The sequence below is a fragment of the Ambystoma mexicanum genome, chromosome 6p (genome assembly GCF_040938575.1).
Source record: "Ambystoma mexicanum isolate Mex_15411 chromosome 6p, UKY_AmexF1_1, whole genome shotgun sequence".
In the NCBI taxonomy this organism is placed as follows: domain Eukaryota; kingdom Metazoa; phylum Chordata; class Amphibia; order Caudata; family Ambystomatidae; genus Ambystoma; species Ambystoma mexicanum.
Window position 1 is genome coordinate 1,329,202,271 of NC_090935.1, and position 23,321 is coordinate 1,329,225,591.

Consider the following 23,321-nt stretch of genomic DNA (forward strand, 5'->3'; position numbering starts at 1 on the left):
GGTAACGGCAGTGAGGGGGCCAAATAGGGACATGAAAATAGGAATCCTGCAGATCCACAGCTACCAGCCAATAACCTGGCTGAAGAGGTGTCCATATGAGTGTGGGCGTAATCATCTTGAATTTTTCCTGTGGTAAGAAAAGGATGAAAGAGGAAAAGTCTAACACCGTTCACAGGCCAACCTTGTTCTTCGGAACGGTGCAGAACCTTGAATAAAACCGCTGACCCTCTTCCAGAAGAGGAACTCTCTCTATCGCTTCCATAAAGAGCAGTTTCCAAATCTGTGTCTGAGCCTTTTTGAGAGAGGGGCGGGTGATTGGGATTTGGGGCAAAGAGGGGGACAGTAGCGCTTGTGGACCTCAGAGAGCACCCAGCTGTCATGGGTTACTTACCTCGACTGTGTACAGTGATGCTGCACTCAACCTTGCACTGGTGTGCTGTGGACCTTCACCCTTACATCACTTGGACTGCTTTGACTCTGGGGTGGGAGAGGGCTGTGAAAAATAATCTCTGGGGATCATTCATGACATAGCTAGGTTGTTGATCACAACCTATCAATGCCAGTAATGGTCGCTTTATATCACATGCATAAAGCTGCTGACATACAGCCTATGCCTATGCCAGCAGTCTCTGCAAGGGATCTATAGTGACCAATCATTTCTGTACAATCCTTGCAGAGAAGACACAAACACATGAACACACATGCAGACACAATCTGATTCAAACATACTCATGTATACATACACACAAAGCTAAATTCATACACACAGAAACACACATACAATGCATTACATTCAAACATATATATATATATATATATATATATATATATATATATATATAAATATATATATATATGTGTATATATATATATATATTGTCAATTCTACCTTAGGGTAGCCAAGTCGAGCTGCACTCTCCATAAAGCCATGCTTGCCCAATTTCCACCAAACAGCAAACAAAGGAGGGGGGGGGGAAGTAAAACTCCACACCAACCGCTTTCCGTTTTGTTAATTTTCTTCTTTTATTGATCCACACGGGAAAAAATATTTAAAAATCATGGAAATCCATTTCAAAAAGTAGAAAGTATGACCCCAATGTGGGTCCTCCCAAGTGCAGCACTCGAGGCGTGACGCGTTTCGCGGCCAACTCGCCGCTTTTTCACAATATATATATATATGTTTAAAATGTTAAAATGTGCTGATTTGTTACATTCAGACAAAGATTGATCAGCACTCTCAACAGCGATCAGAGAATAAGAGATCCGGTTCCGCAGCACTACGTGCAAAATTGTTCTTCCTCTATTTGATCCAAAACAGGGAAAATCATAATATAGGGAAAGAACAAATTGGCAGAAAAAGTCATGATCCACAGCGCTTGTAAGTATAAATTAGACAAAGAGGGTCAAGGCTGCAGGTATGTGGGTAGTGTGGATATTCTGCCAGTATAATTCCACTGAGGTAAGTACAATTGCAACACAAACAAGTCCCAGTTTCACTGCGCCAAGTATAGCAAAATAAAAATCGGGAGTCCAAGTGATTCGTATGAAAGAACAGCCTTTAAAGTCCAAGGTTTAGTACAAGCAACAGCCTAACACGTGTTTCGAGCCTTCCACAGCTCTTCATCTGAGGCTATTATTAAACATAGGATACAATAACAAAATGGAGTGTGCAACATTCAATAGTATAGTGACACCATACAGTAACATAAGCTGGACAAATAAAGGCATAGCATCCAGGGGAAAAGCAGGGGATGAATGAGCCAAAATTAAATGTATGCAATTTGCAATGGGGTTAATGCAAGACAAAAACGAAAATCGAAAGCATATTTGACAAAAGAAAAAATTATAAATGTAATAATGTAACATAAATGTAATTATAAATGTAATAAATTTAAAGCCATACCAAAAGTGGTGTAAGTCCATTAGGAGGTGGATGTTGAAATATTCAAAATAGAGAGAAAAACAAGTTTGTGCTAGGATTACAATTTATTCGATTGAATGACTGCAGCAGCGCAATCAAAAACAATAATGCCAAAAAAATAAATAAATTTACACTTTATAAACCAGACACCAATTAATCTGAGGCAGTATTACCTTAATAGGGATAGAGCCTGAAATTTAAGCTGAAGGGACAATGGCCAAAAAGTACTCTGCGGAGGAGAAAGAAACAAACAATCTATGGAGAAATGGCCAAATTGTTGCAATTTGAGGGATGAAAAAAAAGGGTAATTAATTAAAGTACCTGAAGGCTTTGCAATTGCGGTTAAAGCTGCAAAATAAAGAAAAGGAAAGGGAAGAAAAGAAACGAACTGTATCAATGGATTTAAACGAATTTAAGTTAATATTTATCAGGTAGTGAAAAGCAACTGGTTAATGTAACAAAAAGAGCGCACAGAATCAAAAAGAGGTACCCATTAGTAGCACTAAGCTGAGCAGGCTTGAAGAGGTTAAACCTCTGGCTCGAATGAGCATTAACACTGAATTACAATTCCAAAGTGAACAGGGGGCCATGTAAAACCGTTTTACCTGGTTGGCTGTTTAGACAGACTGAAGAAATCAATGCGCTGGTCGCAAAGCTAGAAAGAGGACTAGATAAATGCATCAGGTCAGAAAAACATGGCAGAAGGAAGGAACCAACAGAGCCACCATGTTTGAACTGCCTAAAAATACAAGGCAATTCAATGGGTAAGTAAGGGATATTAAATGAAACTAAAATTGCCTAAAAAATGCTCAGTGCACAAACGAGAGAAAAATGTGAAATAGAAAGCCACTAAAGAATGAAAAGGAAAGTAAAAAAAAATGTTTTCCCTTTAAAAAAATAAATAAAAAGAAAATGCGAAAATTGTAGGTGGAAATCGAAAGTGAGGGCAAAGTTGGTAATTACTAAATTAATTCAGCGCGCGTAAAAAATCAAGAGAGTACCATTAAGCGAAATGGAAAATTTTGGATAAATGAACCGAGGGAACATCATGAATTAAGAGGGACAGGATACTCTGTCTGTGAGTGCGGTGCTGCAAGAACATGTACAGGTTGCACAAGGAGACCAATTTACAATAATTAAAATAATGGCCCCATGGGTAAAGAGGTTAATAAAAATGTGTGCCAAAGAATAAGAGGTTAGTCACATAAGAAACAAAAATTCCATAATACAGTGAGGGCAGTGGCACCAAATTGGCAGAGACAAAAATAGGGACAGCCTGCTGTTACAGGAAAGTAGCAAATTCATGGTCTGAATTTAATCCATTAAAGACAGTATGGTATTTACAGATTAGTCTTGCTTCCAATTGTCGTAATTACAAGGTTAGGTTGCCCCCTCTCAGAGGTAAGGACACTTTGCATAGGCCAACGAAACATATGTCATCCTTACAGTCTAGTTGATGAGTTTTTTGCCAGTGGTTGGCTAATGGATATTTGGACTCTTGACTACCAATTGTAGCCAAGTGCTCGCGGATGCGAATCTTCAAGGGGCGAATAGTGCTCCCAATATATTTCAGACCACAGGTACAGATTAAACAATACACAATAAATTTAGAATTACAGTTGATGAAAGAATCAATTGTGTGATCTCCTCTAGTTCTAAAGGAGACCTGTGATGTTTCCAAAGTAAATTTACACATGTTGCAAAAGCCACATTTATGAAACCCAGTGGCCTGAGCTGAATGTAGCCAAGTCAATTTAGGAGAGGGCATACTCATAAATGAAGGACAACATTTATTTTTGAGCGATTTGCCTTTGCTAAATGTTATACTAGCAGTCAGATCTTACCACTTGACGGCATCAGAATCAAGGTGTAACAGGTTCCAGTGTTTCCTCAGCACATTATGGATCTTGTGACTGTCCGAATTGAACCTCGTGATTAACCTAATTTTCGGAGTGACGGGATACTTGTCATGAATTTTAGGAACAAGCAGGTCCGCTCTCTTTAGCTGGTGTACTGAAGCTAATGCTTTATCGAGACAGCTATGATGGTAGCCTCTCTCAAGGAAGCGTGATTTAATGGTGATACCATCATTGTCAAAATCCTTGGGATTAGAGCAATTCCTCTTAGCACGGATGAACTCACCTTTCGGAATGTTAGCCTTTACATGATTTTTATGCATGCAATGTTGAATTGACAGAAGTAGATTTACGATATGTTTTAGTGACTAAACCATTAGGGGTTAAATAAATTGATAGATCCAAAAAATCAATATGTGTTTGGCTCTCAGTGGAAGTAAATTGTAATCCCCAGTTATTATTGTTCAAGAAGACAACAAATGCAGAAAGTAAATCTTGTGTACCATTCCAAATTAGAATAACATCATCTATGTAATGTTTCCACATGTTAATGAATGGAAGAAAAACAGGGTAAGCAAATACAATTGTTTGTTCAAAAAAATGCATGAAAGCATTGGCAAGTACTGGTGCAAAGCTTGCACCCATAGCCACCCCAATGAGTGGCATGAAGTACTCATTGTTAAATACTAAAACATTATTCTTCAAAGTAAATGTTAGGCGCTCTTTCACCATTTCAATATGATCAAAAAAGGATGCAGAGAATTCACGAAATAGAAAGTCAACACTTTGTAATGCTTTAGTATGGTCTATGGAAGTATAAAGTGCTTTCACGTCTAAGGTGACTAGCAAATAATTAGATTGAAGATTCAAATTGTGCAGAATTTGTAATGTGTTCATTGTATCTCTGATATACATAGGGGTCTTAAGAACGGCTGGTAACAAGAATTTGTTAATGTAAATAGAAATAGGTTCTAGCACACCACTACCCCCACTGACTATTGGCCTCCGTTCCGGAATATCTGTGAATGCTTTATGGATTTTGGGAAGGAAATAGACAGTTATTTGTCCTGCTTATGTTACTGTGGTGTGTCACTATATTATTGAATGTTGCACACTCCATTTTGTTATTGTATCCTATGTTTAATAATAGCCTCAGATGAAGAGCCGTGGAAGGCTCGAAACACGTGTTAAGCTGTTGCTTGTACTAAACCTTGGACTTTAAAGGCTGTTCTTTCATACAAATCACTTGGACCCCTGATTTTTCTTTTGCTATACTTGGCGCAGTGAAACTGGGACTTGTTTGTGTTGCAAAAATCATAATATATCGAAACAAAAGACCATAAAAAATTAGACCAACAAATTGAGGTCCTCCCAAAGTGTAGCAATTAATATTGCTGAGGTGTTCACGCGTTTCACGGCAACTCGCTGCTTGCTCACAACTAGCCTCTTTTTGACAAGACATTTAAAAAGAGAGAAAAAAAGAAGGTTAGAAGTGGAAAGAGGACTAGGTTAGGTTAGCATATTAGGTACAAAACACACTCCACATGTCGGCCATCTTTACCTAGTATTATTCGCTAATGAATATATGGTGGAGCGTGGTTTGTATTGCTTAAGTTATATCATTTTGCTAATACCAATCGCATTGTGGTTAATTCTCTACCTCGCATGTTTGAATTAATTAAAGTTAGCAGTGCCCTTATTAATATGAGTACACCAAGACGCATCATATGTCAGTGATATCGAGCGTTGAACAGGAGTACATATTTTGCCAAACCACAATAGTCAAACCCAACATCACAAATGTTATCCTTATCAGTGCTTAGTACAAAATGCAAAAGCAGCATATCTGAGTGCCATGAATTGCGTAGTGTAAGTCCACACTTGCGCAAAGTGCATGTTTGTCCTCCTCAGGCATATCCGCTTTGGCAGAACAGCTAACACTAATAATATACAAAGGCGCATAGTGCAAACTTGCAGCAAAACCAGATCCATGCTATCTTGTTCACATAGGGTATCTACATCAATGCATTTCAACCACAAACTACCCTTGCTATTTATGGGGATGCGAACATAAAGTGCATAGTGCAACCAGCAGCATATCATGGTGTAAATAAGGTGCATAGTGCAACCCACGCTCAGAGCAGAGTCCATATTATCTTATCCACAGGGAGTATCCATATTTGCCTGTTTCTTGGTTACGTTGGTACATAAACCCACGAGATCACATTTGTATTTTTCCAAATGCGTACATAAAGTGCAAAGTGCAATAACAACATATCAAAGTATATATAAAGTGCCTAGTGCAACCCATATTGACAGGCATTTCAACTTAAACTCATGGTATGTATCCAGATTAGCAATAAAACCAATATAAATGATGTGCAAAAACACCTAGCGCAATATCACATCTGGACAAAGTTCATACTCTTTTGTTCTACATATAATATCTGCATTTAAAACCATCATGATTGCTTTCTTGTCTCATGCCCAACAGATACCATTGCTAACTTTGAGGTTCATGCTACTGTGTACAACTATCTAGTGCAATGTACACCAGCTTCAGATATCAACAAGTTCAAATGCATAAGCATTGCAGCAATGCTTTTCAGATGTCTACCTGCCAACCACAAACCTTATATTTCTCTGTATTTAGAATTTCGTTCAATTTACTCATTGAACAAAGTGCATTAGAAACAACAACCAGTTGCCAATAAAGAGAAGTTTAACAAAAAAAAAGAAACAACCACCAGTAAAAACAATGAAAATCCAAATTGAAACAGTAGAAAAACCAATCATTAAAAATACAACATGATCATTGATTATGTACTATGTCATATAGACGAGGGGTCACAGGAAACACGAAGTGATCAAAGGAAAAAATAGTGCATGTAAACTGTCAAATGCACCAAATATATTAGCCAGTCTCAACCTATCCACAGGTAACACAAATAGTTCATTCTTATCACTCTTTATCTTAGTTCCATTATCTCTTTTTGCATTGGTAGTTTAAAATCCCAAAAATATATACAGTTCTTTATCAATGTTGTGCCCATTAGGTTGTCTGCTCTCAAAATCAAGGATGCAACAGGTTTCTTTTTGTCGTAACAGCATCTCTTTGTCACCCCCACCCTCCCAGGGCCAATTTCTATTTTATGGATACCAAAAAATCTAAAACTGTCTATATTGTTATTATGGCAGTCGGTAAAATGTTTGGCCATAGGGTAGTTTGCATCGTTGTGTGGAAATGGCTCGCACATGTTGTTGTATACAGATTTTCAATTTACACTTTGTGCTGCCAATATACCATTTCTGGCAGGCACAAGTGAGGACATAGACCACATAGTCTGTTTCACAGGTGATCTTTTCTAATATCGAAACTGTGTGTCCTATAACAGGATGTTTGAATGTCCCACAATTTATCACGTATTTGCAAATGTTACAACGTGTGCATTTATAAAAAAAACTCTTTTTGGTAGTCAGCCAATTCGTTTGGTTCAAAGTTTTATGCCCAAAGATGAAGACAAGAATCAATGTGTCTTTTAAAGATCTATTACTTCTAAAACTAATCTCTGGGTTGCTTTTGAGGCTATTGGCTAAATCAGGATCTGCCAGCAAAATATTCCAATGTTTTTGTAGAATACATCTAATTGTCGTTGCCTGGCTGTCAAAGGTTAGGATAAGACGTGTGCTGTTTTTTTTCTGCCTCTGATTTTTCTTTCTTTCGACATCGAACCAGAAGGCTCTGTCTCTCCAATTGTCTTGCTTTTAAATAAGCCCTTTCAATTACCCTTTTGGGATACATCTGTCTGTGGAAACCTACTGCCGTAATTTTGCTCTCTCGATCATAGGTTTTAAGGTGGTGTTGTTCCTTCTTAATCTTAAAAATTCACTGTATGGGACACTCCAAATCAAATCTTTGGGGTGTCCGCTGGTCACGTGTAGCAGTGTGTTGGAACCAATGTTTTTCCTATGCAATTCACAGGTTATAGTCTCATTTGCGATTCTTATATTCACATCCAGGAAGGTAATTAGTGTTCGGCCATGGGTTTCAATAAATCTTAGATTGTTGGAATTACAATTTAGCTTTTTAACAAACTCCAACCAACCTTTACTCTCCCCTTCCAGATTATGAATAAATTGTCAATGTATCTAAGCTATCAGATCACCAGCCCTGATGATATTTTTTTAAACACCTGTGAATGGCACGCTGTGCCGCACTCATCGACGCAACACTCACAGGTTTATTTTTTATCATCAGGGCTGGCTCTCAGTCAGTGCCAGTCCTGACTGAGCACCAGCCCTGCAGGCAGCATGGGCAGGGGCATATTGGGCACCAGGGGTTAGGTAAGAGGTGTGACCAACCCCCCTGACCCTCCCTGGTCTGGAATACTCTTAATTAGTTAGGGTGAAACCTCAAGCCTTTCAAAATGAGCCTGAAATGTTATCAGTGGTGCCAGCAGGTCCCAAGGAACTGGACGAACTATAGTCATTACAGAAGGACTATGACAAAGGAGGATGACTATGACGAAGGCATTTGATGAAGGACAGTGACAAAGGAGAATGACTGACAACAAATGACTGTGACGAAGGAGCAAGAGTGTGTCAATTGAAAAGTGTGGCGAACTGGTAAAGTTCTTTCGACTGGATGTTCCTCCCACGTATTCCTCATCTATGATAGTCGTATCTCGCCAGCTTCACTGCTTCGGATTTTTTTTTTCGGCAGTGCCGATGTGCACAATGTTGTGGTGTCGATGTGACCAGTAGTACAAATAGATTGTGCCGCACCCGTTGGCTTCAGTTCTGTTTGCGTTATAATTCGACGAACTTTCCAGGCGTGCCTCAGACTGTAAGCTCTTCGCAAACGGAAAGTGTAAATCACGTAAATTGTACAGCGGGGAAGGTTGGGTGGGGCGATGAGGGATACGTGGGAGGAACATCCAGTCAAAAGAATGTTACCAGTTGGTAGGTAACTTGTTCTTCGAATGAATTGTGTCCTACCACGATTTCTTCATCTATGATAGCCTCGTAAAACAGTAAGAAAATAGAAAGTGGGAGTACCATTTAGTTTTATCATGGAGGGAATGAAGTACTGCTTTAGCAAACAAGCCTTCTTGGGCAGATGAAGAATCTAAGCAGTAATGCTTAACAAAAGTATGAATTGACACCCAAGTTGCAGCTGAGCAGATGTCAATTAAGGGGATCCCTCCTCTGAAGAGCCGCGGAAATAGACATTCCCCTCATGGAATGAGCTCTAAGCCCTTTCAGCGGTTCCTTCCCCGCTAGCTTGTAACACTTCACAATAGCTAGAGTAATCCAGCGGGATATAGTTTGCTTTGTCACTGCTAATCCCAATTTAAGACCAGTATAACCTACAAAGAGCTGGTCATCCTGGCGTAATTTCGCCATTCTCGCTATATAAAAGCTCAGATCCCTTTTTGGGTCTAATCTATGCAACCTCTCTTCCTCTTTGCCCAAATGAGGGGGAGGGTAGAAAGTTGGAAGTATTAATTTTTGCGACAAGTGAAAGTCAGAAACTACTTTCGGCAAGAAAGATGGTTTAACCTTAAGAAGGTCTATGGTCTTTCCATCAAAAGGGTTTCCATCTAAACCCTTTCCAGTGAAAATTTTCCATCAAAATTGTTTAGCATCAAATGCATTTTTTGCAGTTTTTTGGGGGGGTCACCCCCAACCACCTGTTTTTTACCCTTATAAACCCACCCCAATGAAAAATAACCCTTTACCCCATCCATATATGCATTTGATGCAAAACAAATGTGAATTCGATGCAAAATAATTTGATGCAAGATTTTCGTAACCCTTTCGATGGAAAGACCAGATACCTTAAGAACTAACTTATCCTTATGAAAGATAGTATAAGGAGGTTTGCATGAAAGGGTCTTCAACTCGCTTACTCTGCAGGCTGATGTAAGTGCCACAAGAAGGGCAGTTTTCAATGCCAAGAGCCTTAATGGGCAGGAATGTAAAGGCTCAAAGGGTATGCCTGTTAGAAACTTTAACACAAGATATAAATCCCAGGCCGGGACATGAAATGGTACTGGAGGGTAAACGTTAGTGAGTCCCTTCAGAAATTGGATAACTAATGGAATTTTGAAGTAAGAAACCTCCTCAGAGGAGCGCTTAAAGATGGAAAGCACAGCCAAGTATCCTTTTATTGTACCAATCTGGTGGCCCAGATTGGCCAGATGCCATAGGAAGGACAGCACTATAGGAGTGCCACATTGAAAAGCATCCGCATTCTTGTCCTTGTACCAGTTAGTGAACTTATTCCAACTACACTGGTACAAAGATTTTGTTGCTGGCCTCCTGGCTGATAGCAAAATCTCTATTACATCATCCGGGAGGTCCCAATCCTTATATCTCAGCCTCTCAGAAACCATGAGTGAAGGCTGAGTGTTTTGACTTCTGGATGGAGAACCTGACCTTCCTCTTGCGAGAGAAGATCCCCTCTTTGTGGAAGACGTATTGGAGAGCAGATAGACATGTCCAGAAGGTCCGGGCACCACATCGTCCTGGCCCAATCTGGGGCAATTAGGATCATGGTTTTCCTGAACTTTCTCAACCTCCTGATTATGAGAGGAATCACAGAGACTGGAGGAAACGCGTACACTCCCAGTCCACCACAAACGCGTCTCCTGGAGCTACTCTGGGAGGAAATTCCCTTGAGCAATACTGATTGCACTTCTGATTGACCTCAGTCGCGAACAGATCCACTTGAGGGGTTCCCCAAAGGGTGGAGATCTCTTAAAGGACTTCCTGAGCTAGTTCCCACTCGTGGGAGACTGTGCTCTGCCTGCTCAGAGCGTCCGCCGATGTGTTCTGCTCTCCGGCTATGTGAACTGCCGACAGATAGATTCCTTCTTTTATTCCCCAGAACCAGAGCTGCATTGCCTCTTTGCACAGTGGTAGTGACCCTGCGCCTCCACTCTTGTTGAGGTAATACATGGCCACTCTGTTGTCCGTCATTATCAGGAAATTCTTTCCCCGTACAGAGGGCAGGAAAGCATTCAGTGCTAGTCTGATTGCCCTCAGCTCTAAACGATTGATGTGTAGTTTGGACTCCGATGGAGACCAACAACCACTGATTGTCAGATCGTTGCTATGGGCTCCCCATCCCGTGAGTGAGGCGTCCATCACTACAGTTATCTCCGGCCATGGCTGCCAAAAAGATTCCCCCTTGAGAATATTGTTCTTGCAGGCCCACCATAGAAGGTCTTGAGTGACTCTGCTCGGAACCTGCAGAAGATCTGACATATTCCCCGAAAACTGGGACCACTGAGTCCTGAGGGCCCATTGAAGGGATCTTATTCTCAATTTGGCCTCCTGCACCAGCAAAATGCAGGATGCCATGAGGCAGAGCAACCTCAAAAAATCATAGGCCGGTAGACAGTGGGCACTTTCAAATTTTGTTTCCATCTGCAGAATGTGTTGAGCTCTCACCTCGCGAGGCGAGGCTTTGACCAAGGAAGTATGCAAGACTGCTCCGATGAACTGGAGTCTTTGGAAAGGTATCAAATGGGACATCTTGTAACTGAGGGAGAAGCCCTGTCTGCGAAGGAAGTGGAAGGTGATCCTCAGATGTTCCTGGGCCTGTTTGGGTGAAGGAGCCCTGATTAACCAATCGTCCAGGTAGGGGTAGACGTGAATCCCCCCCTCTCCTGAGACCCGTTGCCTCCACCGCCATCAGTTTGGTGAAAACCCTTGGGGCGGAGGTTAGCCCGAATGGCAGAACTGATAATGAGAGTCGCCAACAGCGAACCTCAGGTACTTTCTATGCTTGAGATGGATTGGCACATGAAAGTAAGCATTCTGAAGGTCCAATGATAACAACCAGTGTTGGAGTTGGAGATCCTGAAGAATCTGAGAAAGTGTGACCATCTTGAACTTGTCCTTCCTGAGAACATTGTTCAAGTTTCTTAAATCCAAGATAGGTCTCGTCCTTCTTGGGAATGAGAAAATAAGGGGAATACCAACCCTTGTTACTCTCCGCTACAGGTACATGTTCTACTGCACCTTTCTCTAGCAGGGTCTCCTGCACATGGAGTGGATCTGGAATTTTGACAGGGTTGGGTCCCGGTAGATGATCTCAAGGCATCTTTGGAAAAGGAAGGCAGTAACCTTGGGATACTGTTTCCAGTGCCCAAGCATCTGAAGTAATGCCCCGCCATTCGCTCAGATGCTGAGAGATTCTGCCTCCCCCCGGAGGCCTCAGAGTGGTTTAAAGGCGGCTGCAGCAGCGGCTGAGGGTAAAGATGCAGCTGCTGAGGCTTATTTAGCACTCTTACCTCGTCCACCACGAGGGAATTTCCTTTGTCCTTTCTGTACAGCCTCTCCTTTTCATCTACCAAAGGACAAGTAGTAACGTAAAGAACGACCCCTCCAGGAAGATGAGCCTGAATAAAGTTGCCGAGGTTGCCTAATGGAGGCGCTAAGAGACTTAGCCGCAGCTATTGAGTTGAATTTAATTGTGTACTTTGTTTGCTCTAATGTGGAATTATTTGTTTTTCTTCTTTTCCTTTGATTATGTCCATTCTTTGAATTATCCTGTCTGCAAATGTTAACCATTTAAGTGGTCATTTTGTGTTCCCTGTGTCTAAAAACTTCTCTGAACATCTTATGTGCAAATCTTTATAGCATTGCTCACTTTATGCAGACTTTATGAACAATGAAAACATTTTAACCAATTTTCTTTTCTATTTATGCCAATAAATAATATGTATGACTAAATATATCTATCGTGTTTGCCCTACTTGTTTTCCTTGGTATTTCCCTATTTCTTTCTGACCTCTTAAGAAGCAGAACATTCATTGGTTGGGAAAACTGAACCTTAACTTAGACCATAGTTGTTTGGTCAATTTATAGTGAGAGTTACAACCCTGTGTTTATTTTGTGCTTTGCCCCGAACTCTCACTGAACACGCAGGGAGCCCCCCCTTTTTTTGTAAAATATCTTTAGCAACCCAGGTCGCCTGGGGAGTGTTCATAGACTTATCTAATTTATATAAGAATGCAGCTAAGTTTTTTATAAACTAGCTACAGATAACTGCCTAGATTTGTTTCAATCACGGTGTGCGGATTGCCTCTTCACTGGTCCCTCTGCAACGTTTTGAGTCTTCGAGTACACCTGCTCACTTTATCTTTTGAATACCAATTGTGACATATTATGGCCGAAGGTCAAACGTTCGGCTACTCCGTTGAAGAAACAGCAGAGATTATAAAAGGACCCTCCTTATTTGATCCTAAAGGACAGAACCCGGTCAGCAATGCAGTCTCGGGTAGTGCTGACCTTTTGAAACTTAAGAAAAAGCAATTTCGTATGGAATTGCACGGTCATTTCCTGTGGGAATATTTACGAACAGATACAATCCCGGCGGGTTTAATTGTCAGAAACGAACCCTGCTTGTTCTTGACAGACAAAGAATATACTACGACGTTCAGTCACATAGCCATAAAATGCAGTAGAGACCTGATGGTATTAACTATTACCACTGCACAAAGAATCAGTAAAGAAATACAAAAAGACCTTGAAAAAGAAGAACACATTTTTCTTAATAACAAAACTATTAAGGATGCACAAGAACAACTCACAGCCACAAATAAATTACTAGAAGATTTTAAAAACTTCAATATTTCGAAAAAAAGAAAAAAATTAAATAAAGACATACAGGACTTTAAGTTTGAAGACATCTTTCCCTACACCACGGATAAAGCAATAGAGGCGGCCAAGTTATCTCAAACACAAAATCACCCAAAAAAGAAATGGGTTTCTTTTTCGAACACGAGCAGCAGTGGCTCAGACGACCAAGGTCGACAGAACAAAATGAGACCCCGGGGAATTTTCATCCACCCCAATAACCACAAAAGCCTTTTTTAGGAGGTGGCCCAATGATGGCAGGACCCGGTTGGGGCCCTCCATGGTTCCACCAGTTCACCCCCATGATGCGCAGCAGAGGACGCAGACGACGAACACGTTAAGCGATCCTATCATTCCCATTTTTAATTTGGCCAACACCGCCCTTACTAAAGCACAGACATCAGTCTTGAGTAAAGGCCTATCATATGTACCCACTCAAAAAACAGATTGGTACTGCACTGAACTTGACATTAGAACATTCTTCCGATCTGTACGGCTTAAGGTCTTTTTCCAGGATGAGGCGATATCGGAAACAGAGGCAGACTCAGGCCTACATGTCCCTACCTCTTTCTGCCCCACAGACAACCAAATGCCACCTGAGATCTTGGCATTTGAGAAATGCATTATGAGTGACCTTCACAAACTAAAAATTAAAAAACAACATCAACAACATAACATGACTAAAGAAGAGAATAATGCACTATTGGAACTCTCCAAAAATAAAGCATTAGTAATTAAACCTGCAGACAAGGGAGGCGGCATTGTACTCATGACCGCCCTACAATATAAAAATATGGTACAAATTCTCATATCTGACAATCAAAGTTACAATAAAATAAAACAGGACCCCAGCAAAAACATTCTGGCCGAAATTACAGAATTGGCCACATATGCCCGAGATCGCAGTTGGATCACTTCAAAAGAATTTGATTTCCTGACTACCAATCAGGGACGTATACCATCCATTTACGCCCTACCCAAAATTCACAAAAATGTGATCAATCCACCTGGACAACCCATTGTTTCAGGTTGTGGTTCAGTGCTAGAACCTATCTGCAAATTCATAGATGTTTTTCTCAAACCTTTGAGTATAAACACAGAGACATACCTAAGGGACACAACTCAAACCATCCAAATCTTTGAGGGAATTGATTTTGATAGTAGCTCTCACCACCTAGTGACCCTAGACATTTGCTCATTATACACCAGTATCCCACATGAACTGCTACAGAATGCATACACAGATATTTGACCAATTCTGATGCCCAAACAAGAGTTCCAGCAAATGTTATTGTAGAACTTCTCACACTTGCCCTATCCAAAAACTACTTCGAATTTGATGGACAGTTTTAGTTCCAATGTAAAGGGACAGCTATGGGGGCAAGTTTTGCGCCAAGTCTGGCTATACTGTTTATGGCAGACTTCGAGAAAACCAATATTCTATCTGAGAAAAATCCTTTCAAAAACCACATCAAAATTTGGAAAAGGTACATAGACGACATCCTCTGCATCTGGGAAGGCTCGAAATCAGATCTACAAAACTTTGTCGATTGGCTTAACAAGGTTGACCAAAGCATTCAATTCACCATGGAATGCAATGATTCTGAAATCAGCTTTCTTGACCTTAAAATTCAAATAAATAATTGCTCCCTGAAATGCAACCTTTTTCGCAAACCTAGCGATAGAAATACACTCTTGCATTTCAATAGCGACCACCCGAGGCACATCAGGGAAAATTTACCCTTCGGACAATACCTGAGAATAAGAAGGAATTATACCGAATTAGAAGATTTCTATGCCCATGCCAATGATCTCGATCACAGGTTGACCGAGAGAGGTTATCCACATCACGCAATATCCAGATCAAGGAAAAGAGCCAGATTTTCCAACAGGGACACACTTCTGCAAAATAGAAATGTAACTAGCAACGAGGAACCTAGAACGACCTGTGTCATCACACATGGCGCCCATACACCACTTATTCGCAAGTCCATAACTAAACACTGGACTCTGGCCAAACTGTGCCTCCCTAATGAACTGACACCACGTTTCGCATATAAGCGGGGTAAAAATCTCTGAGACCAGCTGGTGCACTCCAAATTCTCCAATCCTGCCCCGAGACTGGGCCTGTGGAATTTGAGATCACCAGTGGGACATTTTCCCTGCAGGAACTGCACTTCATGCAAGTTTACCAAAAAGATCAAAACATTCAGGATCGACGATAGACAATGGAATTTGAGAAGCATGACAAACTGCAAAACTAAAAATGCCATCTACATCATAGAATGTCCATGTGGCTTGAGATATGTTGGACAAACAGAAAGACCAGTCCACATTCGGATTTGCGAACATCACTCCCGAATAAGGTGCAAACACGAAAGTGCCCCCTTGGTTAAACACTATTTGTAAAACAAGCATACAGCAGACGACATTTTATGGTGGGTGGTTGATACCATTATATCCTCCACAAATCTTAGAATGAGTCTACTACAGAAAGAGGCTCAGTGGATATATAGAATTAATTCTTTCCATCATGGCCTCAACGAGGAATATATTTTCCCTACTTAATCATATGACCATTACCTGTATGGCTTTTATGACTCGCTGATCTCTGTGCCACGGTTTGTTCTCTTTGACCAGTGCGCCACATGCTTTTTGACCAGTGCGCCACATGTATATTCAGCACATTTTCATCCCGGTAACACTATTGCCCTACGTCAACACTTGTTGATCGCTGTGTCTTGGTGAGGGCTGTTTCTAACCAGCACGCCATACACATACCAGCTCTTTGCATCGCGGCAAGATTATTGCCTCACTTTATCACATGACCATTACTTTTATGGCTTGCTGTTCTCTCTAATGTGGTGTGCACTTTTTTGACCAGTACGCCACACTAAAATCAACCTTCTGCCACCCGGCATTTTTTGCCGTGCATAGCAGTTGACTGCTCACCACATTCTCTGCACACTCACTAGATTCCTTGTGCCTTGTATCCTAGCAACCAAGCTTAGATACACACCTACTCCCAGTGCGAGGAACATTCCACTAGCATAAGTGGACTCGCCTCACATTCATACACCGATATATCCAACTTGGCCTGCGTTCAGCACATGCCATATCCGTGTTTTTCCTTATCTCATATTTTCTGATTCTGCCATTTCTTCTAAACATTATACGTGCATTTCACACCAGTTTATGCACGCGCCAGGCATAGTTAACCTTCCACCCCTTGCTACCCAGCAATATGGTAGCTTCCACTCGCGCGGCATTCTGGGTTTGATCTAAACCCTAGGTTTCCATGACGACGAGACGCCTCGCACACGGCTACCAACACGGGCGCGACACAACCACTCTCCGTTTGATGCATCGCACACTTCTGTCTCCTGTATTCATTGCCCGATAGTGAGTATCCTCCTGTTTGCCTTTTCAGCTATTTTCTCGGACGGTTACGCGTGTGACACATATCGATCCTCATACGCGTTTCCTCTCTGTGTTCCCAGACATCCTGCTACTACGGGTGACACACTAATATGCAAGTTCCTAGACGGCCCCTACCACAAGGGCACGCCTACCTTTGCGACTATTGTAGCGCATGAGTGCTCTTGAACCACAGAACGTTATGGGTTCCAAGACCTCTATTCTCAGGTAGATATCTCCAGGTAATTTCTTGCCTGTTCTCTCTCTCTCTACATCACGAGCATCTGAATGGCTGCCAGCCATGTGCCAATTGGGTGTTTTTCCATTGTGTGTTGTTTTTTTGAGCACTACCTCCTTTCTGAGGTTTCTGGTTCAGATTTCAACTTACCCTCGTGCACCTGACTTCTGCTTGCTTTTTTGCATGCATCTCCTAATCCACATTATTCCATTACTTCAAATCTTAACCAATTGGTGGATCCTGTTTCACCCCCCCCTTTTTCCTCTACAGAGTGTCTTCAGCATAAAACCACACCTGACATTGGGTTTCCACTAGAGGACCCTACCCTTGCAGTCCCAGGCTGTTGAGGCATCTGCCACCGACAAATCCCAAAGGCTGAAAATCCCTGCACTACCCTGTGTCACATACAGGGTAAGTATGGTGCAGTAACTTTCATCTTGATGTTTAAACTAGCTGTATCATGTTCCCACTATGTTTCATGTAAATAGGAAATCCAGTTTACAAACCTGGGCCAACAGCATTTATTGCACTTACTGGTTTGTGTATTATTACACACCTGCCTTCCGTTCAAAAAAACCTCTTTTTCATTATTTTTCTTTTTGTTTATCGGACCCCCTGTAGATCCAATTGCCCTGAGGAAGGCTCTTCAATCAATGCCAAGACTAATGGCTCCAAGCCGAAACGTGCCGCAAGCACAGCTCATAAACCCTAATAGTAATAACTGATGGTCTGTGTTTACATCATTTATCGACAGTTTAAAAAGTGGCACGTAGGCAGCTTCACCCAGAATGATCAAATTTTGATCATGAGTATACAGAAAGGATAGGTACCTTTGTTCACAAGTAAGTTTGATTTAATATTTCAAACATTTGAATTTAATTGTGTACTTTGTTTGCTCTAATGTGAAGTTATTTGTTTTTCTTCTTTTCCTTTGATTATGTCCATTCTTTGAATTATCCTGTCTGTAAATGTTAACCATTTAAGTGGTCATTTTTTGTTCCCTGTGTCTAAAAACTTCTCTGAACATCTTATGTGCAAATCTTTATAGCATTGCTCACTTTATGCAGACTTTATGAACAATGAAAACATTTTAACCAATTTTATTTTCTATTTATGCCAATAAATAATATGTATGACTAAATATATCTTTCGTGTTTGCCCTACCTGTTTTCCTTGGTATTTCCCTATTTCTTTCTGACCTCTTAAGAAGCAGAACATTCATTGGCTGGGAAAACTGAACCTTAACTTAGACCATAGTTGTTTGGTCAATTTATAGTGAGAGTTACAACCCTGTGTTTATTTTGTGCTTTGCCCCGAACTCTCACTGAACACGCAGAGGGCCCCCCTTTTTTTGTAAAAACGCAGCTATTGAGGTATGCAGCTTCTCCAAGCTTTCGTCCGCCTTGCTGCCAAACAACCTCAAGCCATCGAAAGGCATGTTGATATGTTTGGCCTGCACGTCCGGTGCAAACCCTGACATTCTCAACCATGCAAATCTGCGCAGTACCGTGCTTGCGACCATGGATCTGCTGATGCTGTCAGCAGCATCCATCCCTGCCTGGAGACACTCCCCCATCGCCTCCTTGCCATCCTTAATTATATTCAGAAAGCCTTCCCTTTCTTCACCTTCTGGAATATGTTCAGCCGCCCCTTTAATACAGTCCCACAGGGTATGGGTAAACCTGGCTAGGGTACAGGTGACATTCGTGGACTTTAGAGCCATACTGAGGTAAACACCTTGCAGGCCCAAGCATCCACTTTCTTATCCTCTCTATCTGGGGGAATACAGAGATAGGCTGACTGTCTGGAAGCAGTCGCAGCCTGGATCTCTAGACTCTCAGGTACAGGGTGTTTCCTGAGATAATCAGGGTCATTGGAAGATGGTCTATAGTTTCCAATGAAGCTCCTATTAATAGCTGAACCAGTCTCAGGAGTCTCCCAGTTAGCTTCTACCTTCCTTTGTAGGGCCCTATGGTAGGGTAGAACTGGGTCTTTTTGTGGACCCTGATTCAGGATGTCTGTCATATCATCCTGCTCGAAGGTTGGTGAGGCCCTGCTCCAACCCATGAATTCAGTCACCTTGTTCATAAGGTTCCGTTACCCTGAATCATTATGTTCTGAAGGTTTTGTAAACTCCAACTCTGGTGACGTATCTAGACCACTGGCAGAGTGGAGGGAGTCACAGAGGTCTTTCAACCTTGACTCAGGCTCTATTAGTTCCTCAGGAACTTCTCTAGAGCCAAATTTGACTCCTAACGGAGAAACATCCCCTTCAGAGTCACTTTCCTCTTCAAAGATAGAGTACATTGACTTCAAAAAGTCAGACCTCAGTACAGGTTTGTAGATTGTTTTCCTGTACCAGAATTTGCCTTGAAGGATTCGAAGGGACCCTCGAAGGCGTTAGCAGTTTCTTCGATGGAGATGTCTTTGACTTCGGCGTCAAATCGATCGGTGCTGATGCATCGATGAAGACGTCGATAAACTCAACATTTTATGTCTCTTCGACGGAACCGAGGATCGACTCGATTCTCAGGTCGAGGCCTTCGACTTTTTGGTGTCGGTTCAAGAGTGTCGAGACTCCGACTTGCTACTTGCTGAAGTAGTTTTTAACATGACTGCGTCGTCCAAGGGAGCAACCGGGGTCTGACTCTTGCAAGACTCTTTTGAGGGGGTTGAGGCCGCCTTCTCAAAGATTTGCATCATTTCCACCCTGAAAGCATTCCACTTGCTGGGGGAATCCGACCTAGTTGGGCATCTTATCACCCCAGTGGAGGCATCTGATGACGAAGAGGGAGACCTGTGACTTCTCTTCTTCGACTTCTTAGAAGAAGATGTCGAAGAATGCCTGGACCAACTCCTCGATCGAGACCTCTTCGGATGTTTATGCCTAGTGGAGTCTTTGGACTCCCCGTTTTTTTTGTATTTCTTCAAAGAGCTCTTCGAAGCTTCCCGCGCCACTGCCAATTTACCTTTTCATTCACGAACAGCTTTTTCAGTCATAGACTGACAGGAGCCGCAGGTGTCGATACGATGGTCTTAACCCAAACACTGAAGAAAAAACCCGATGAGGATCAGTAATGGACATTTTTGTCCCACAGTCATAACACTTTTTGAAACCCGACTTAGGGGTCGAATGAGTAGAAGAAGAGGAATTTTTTTCACTAGGAAAAAATGGAGCGCACCGTTGTCTCGAAGCGAAGCTCAGAATAATGGAACTGAAGCCAGTGGCACAAGCTATTTGTACTACCAGTGACGTCGACACGCCACGGCAGCCCTCGAGGGACATCAACGCCACGACCTCGGGCACAGTGCCCTCTGCCGGAAAAAAAGTTCTGAAGCATAGAAGCTGGCAAGATACGACTATCATAGATGAGGAATACGTGGGAGGACACAATCCATTCGAAGAAAGAGTTTGGAGAAGTAGAAAGAGTGTGGTGAAGGGCTTACAAGGAGTCGGAATGTGATGAGGGAGAGAGACTGCTTCTAAACAACCTTTCTCTTCTCTCTAGTTTTGGTAGAATTGTTTTGGCCATAAGGAGTCACTTATATGCCAACTCCAAAAACAGCAAAATAGGATATATACACTGTGCTTGGATGCATGCACACCAGAAAGCAAAACGTGAGTCGAATTATAATGTATTCTTACACCACTTTGAAAATCCACATAAGCATTTGGTAAATTTCACTTTGCAAACTTTTAACCAAAACTAAAAAGTAATACTCTGGTAACTTCTGTTACAGCAGAGCTTTCTGGGATAGCACTACTTGAGCAGGGTGCAGTCTTTAAGGGGTAGAGTCCCTATTTTCCGTATCTTGTTCTGTAGTAACAAAATATAAAAAGAGAAAGAATGTTTAATGTTTTAATTGTTTTATCAGTATTATTGTGGGGTTCTTGTCTAATCAGAATTGGTTTATTAATATGAGCAACAGACCAAAATGGAGGACACACGTTTTGACCTGAAAAAAATTATATAAACAGTGTAACCAACTTCCTCCAACAAGAAGTTTAATCCGCAAAGTCTCCGGGAGGCACTTCTCTGCGAAATGTAATGTTGCTGGTTTTAACTGTTGCAAGCTACAGGTGAGCAACCTGGAAAATCCGACTACTTGCAACATGCTCACCCACCATTTTTTGAAGTCGCGCCCAACTGCCTCAAAATGGGACAGTAAGGGATACATGACATTGATACATTCCATAAAGATCGGTCTGTGTGTCATGGTTATAGAGACAAATGAACGACCCCCATTTTGAGAAGAGTCGACTGTGTTTTTAACTATGTAGTTGCTATGAACTAAGGACAGGGAGAACAAATACTTTAAAGTTTTATGTTTAGTCCCTGCAAGGTAACACCCCTTTAACAACATTACAGTTACAGAATCCTCATACAATAAAAATAGTAATGTGCTATGCAGTAAAGCTTTGTTAAGGTTACGATCATTTGCAGTATTAAGAGATACTCACTCTTTTGAAAGATTGGACCATTTGACAGCATTTGACTTCTCTCGATCAAGGGTAACTTCTAAGTCTCTTATCTCATCGCTGGCAGCAGACAGTTTTCTATATTTCTCTTCACTTTCTTTAGCCACCTCGTCGTCCAGCGCTTCAATCCTCATCTTGAAAGTGAAGGAAACCATATGAGTGACCTTGCTCCAGCAAATGCCCTACATTCATCCCCAATGTATGCAATTCACCATTCATGTGTATGTATGTACCTAGGGTATTTATGCAGCGCAAACCTAGCCAGGAAACAGCAAAGTGGTGTGAGCAGGTGGATACGATGTTTATAAATGCAGAGACAAGTCATAGCAGTCTCCAAGGATCGCTCGGAAGAAAGTTCAGGTTTAGGTCCTATTAGGTTCCAAACACTCTGAGAGGAACCCTGTTCATAGCAAAGTCCTCTGCTCTTTTCTGAGCATAAATATTTATGTTATCTTGCATTTGTATAGCGCACCCGTTTAAGTTGTACCGATGACCAAAGCAGTGGCACAGTATAATTGTGTAACAGGAGAATGCCTGGTCTCTTCCTGACATTTGTTTTTTCCAATCTCCGGATATCGTGGAATCTAAAATTGTATTGGCCCCCAGACATGACATGCTTTTGGAATAGGTAAGCCAGCAGATTTGGTTACACCCTTGAATATAATGCAGGTTGTTTTTAAATGCTGGCATTAACAGCCAGTGACGTTTATAGCAACGTACCCCTGCAGATATAGAAATGTTTAAAGTGGAAATGTTTCAAATGAAATGTTTAATATTAAGTGTTAAAATTGGAATATTTAAAGTGGAGAGCTGAAGCTATTGGCCCTTGCTCAGAATTGGGCTTCATGTACTTGTTAAGATGAAGAATGCAAAATCCTGACGTTAAGTCAGCAATCACAGTACATTTAGATGAGGCAGGGATTATTTAGTTGGGCAGCCAAGAAACATCCCTTTGAAGACCCTAGGTCTCATAAATGAGAGCCAGAGCTAGGATAAAGCTGGAGACAAAGTCGTGTCCCCAGGTACTTTATTGATGGGTTGGGGAATACTGAGACTTAGTAAATTTGTTGTTCTTTATAAGCTGTCAATGTGTTTATGTCCAGCTGCTTTGTATGGTGGACTCCTCAAAATTCAATTGTTTCTAGGAGCTTGAGCAGTAGGTTTAGTTCCTGTCTGCTTCCAAATTTCAGAGGTGGTGCAACAAGAAGGTTTTGAGCCAGTGATGAATGTCATGAGGATGTAAACATCTCTCAAGTTATCTAGGAAGCTGTGTGAACCTTAGGATGCAATGGAGATGAAACAGCCATTTTCCCAACTTTTGTATCTAGTTTTGGGGGTAGTCAGTTAATTGATCTGATCGTGTTTTTTTGAGAAATGGTATTGGTCATTTCCTTGAAGGTAAGAAGGGGGCAGTTTTGCCCAGGTATTTGTATGTGGGGCCCGGATTCTTGAGCATATCCTGGACTTTATGGATCACCTATGGATATTTCTGAGGTAGCTTGGAACTGATACCCAACTTTGTCAGTCGCAAGATTACTCTGGCCGCAGCATTATGGACTTTTCCAAGTCTTTTTATTTGGTAGGCAAAGAGGCTCCCATGTAGGACAGTGGTTAAGTTAAGCTTGGATTTGACTTGGGTGTATGCTAACGTTGAACAATTTTCCTACTAGATGAAGGGAAGGAATATTTTGAGCAGTTTCATTTGGGAAAAGGCTACTTTAACTACCATGCTGACCTGTGAGTTCATGCTAAGGTCCA

General features: G+C 41.5%; 1 protein-coding gene across 2 annotated transcripts in view; it reads right to left on the reverse strand.

Moving 5' to 3' along the window:
- The window catches only part of LOC138510377 (coiled-coil domain-containing protein 171-like), a 3,784,015-nt gene that overhangs the window by 2,435,294 nt on the left and 1,325,400 nt on the right, over positions 1-23,321 (reverse strand). For both annotated transcript variants that reach the window (XM_069625990.1, XM_069625991.1), the window contains one exon: positions 21,546-21,697. In XM_069625990.1, coding sequence (XP_069482091.1) covers positions 21,546-21,697 — 152 coding nt within the window. The remainder of the gene's footprint in view (positions 1-21,545; positions 21,698-23,321) is intronic.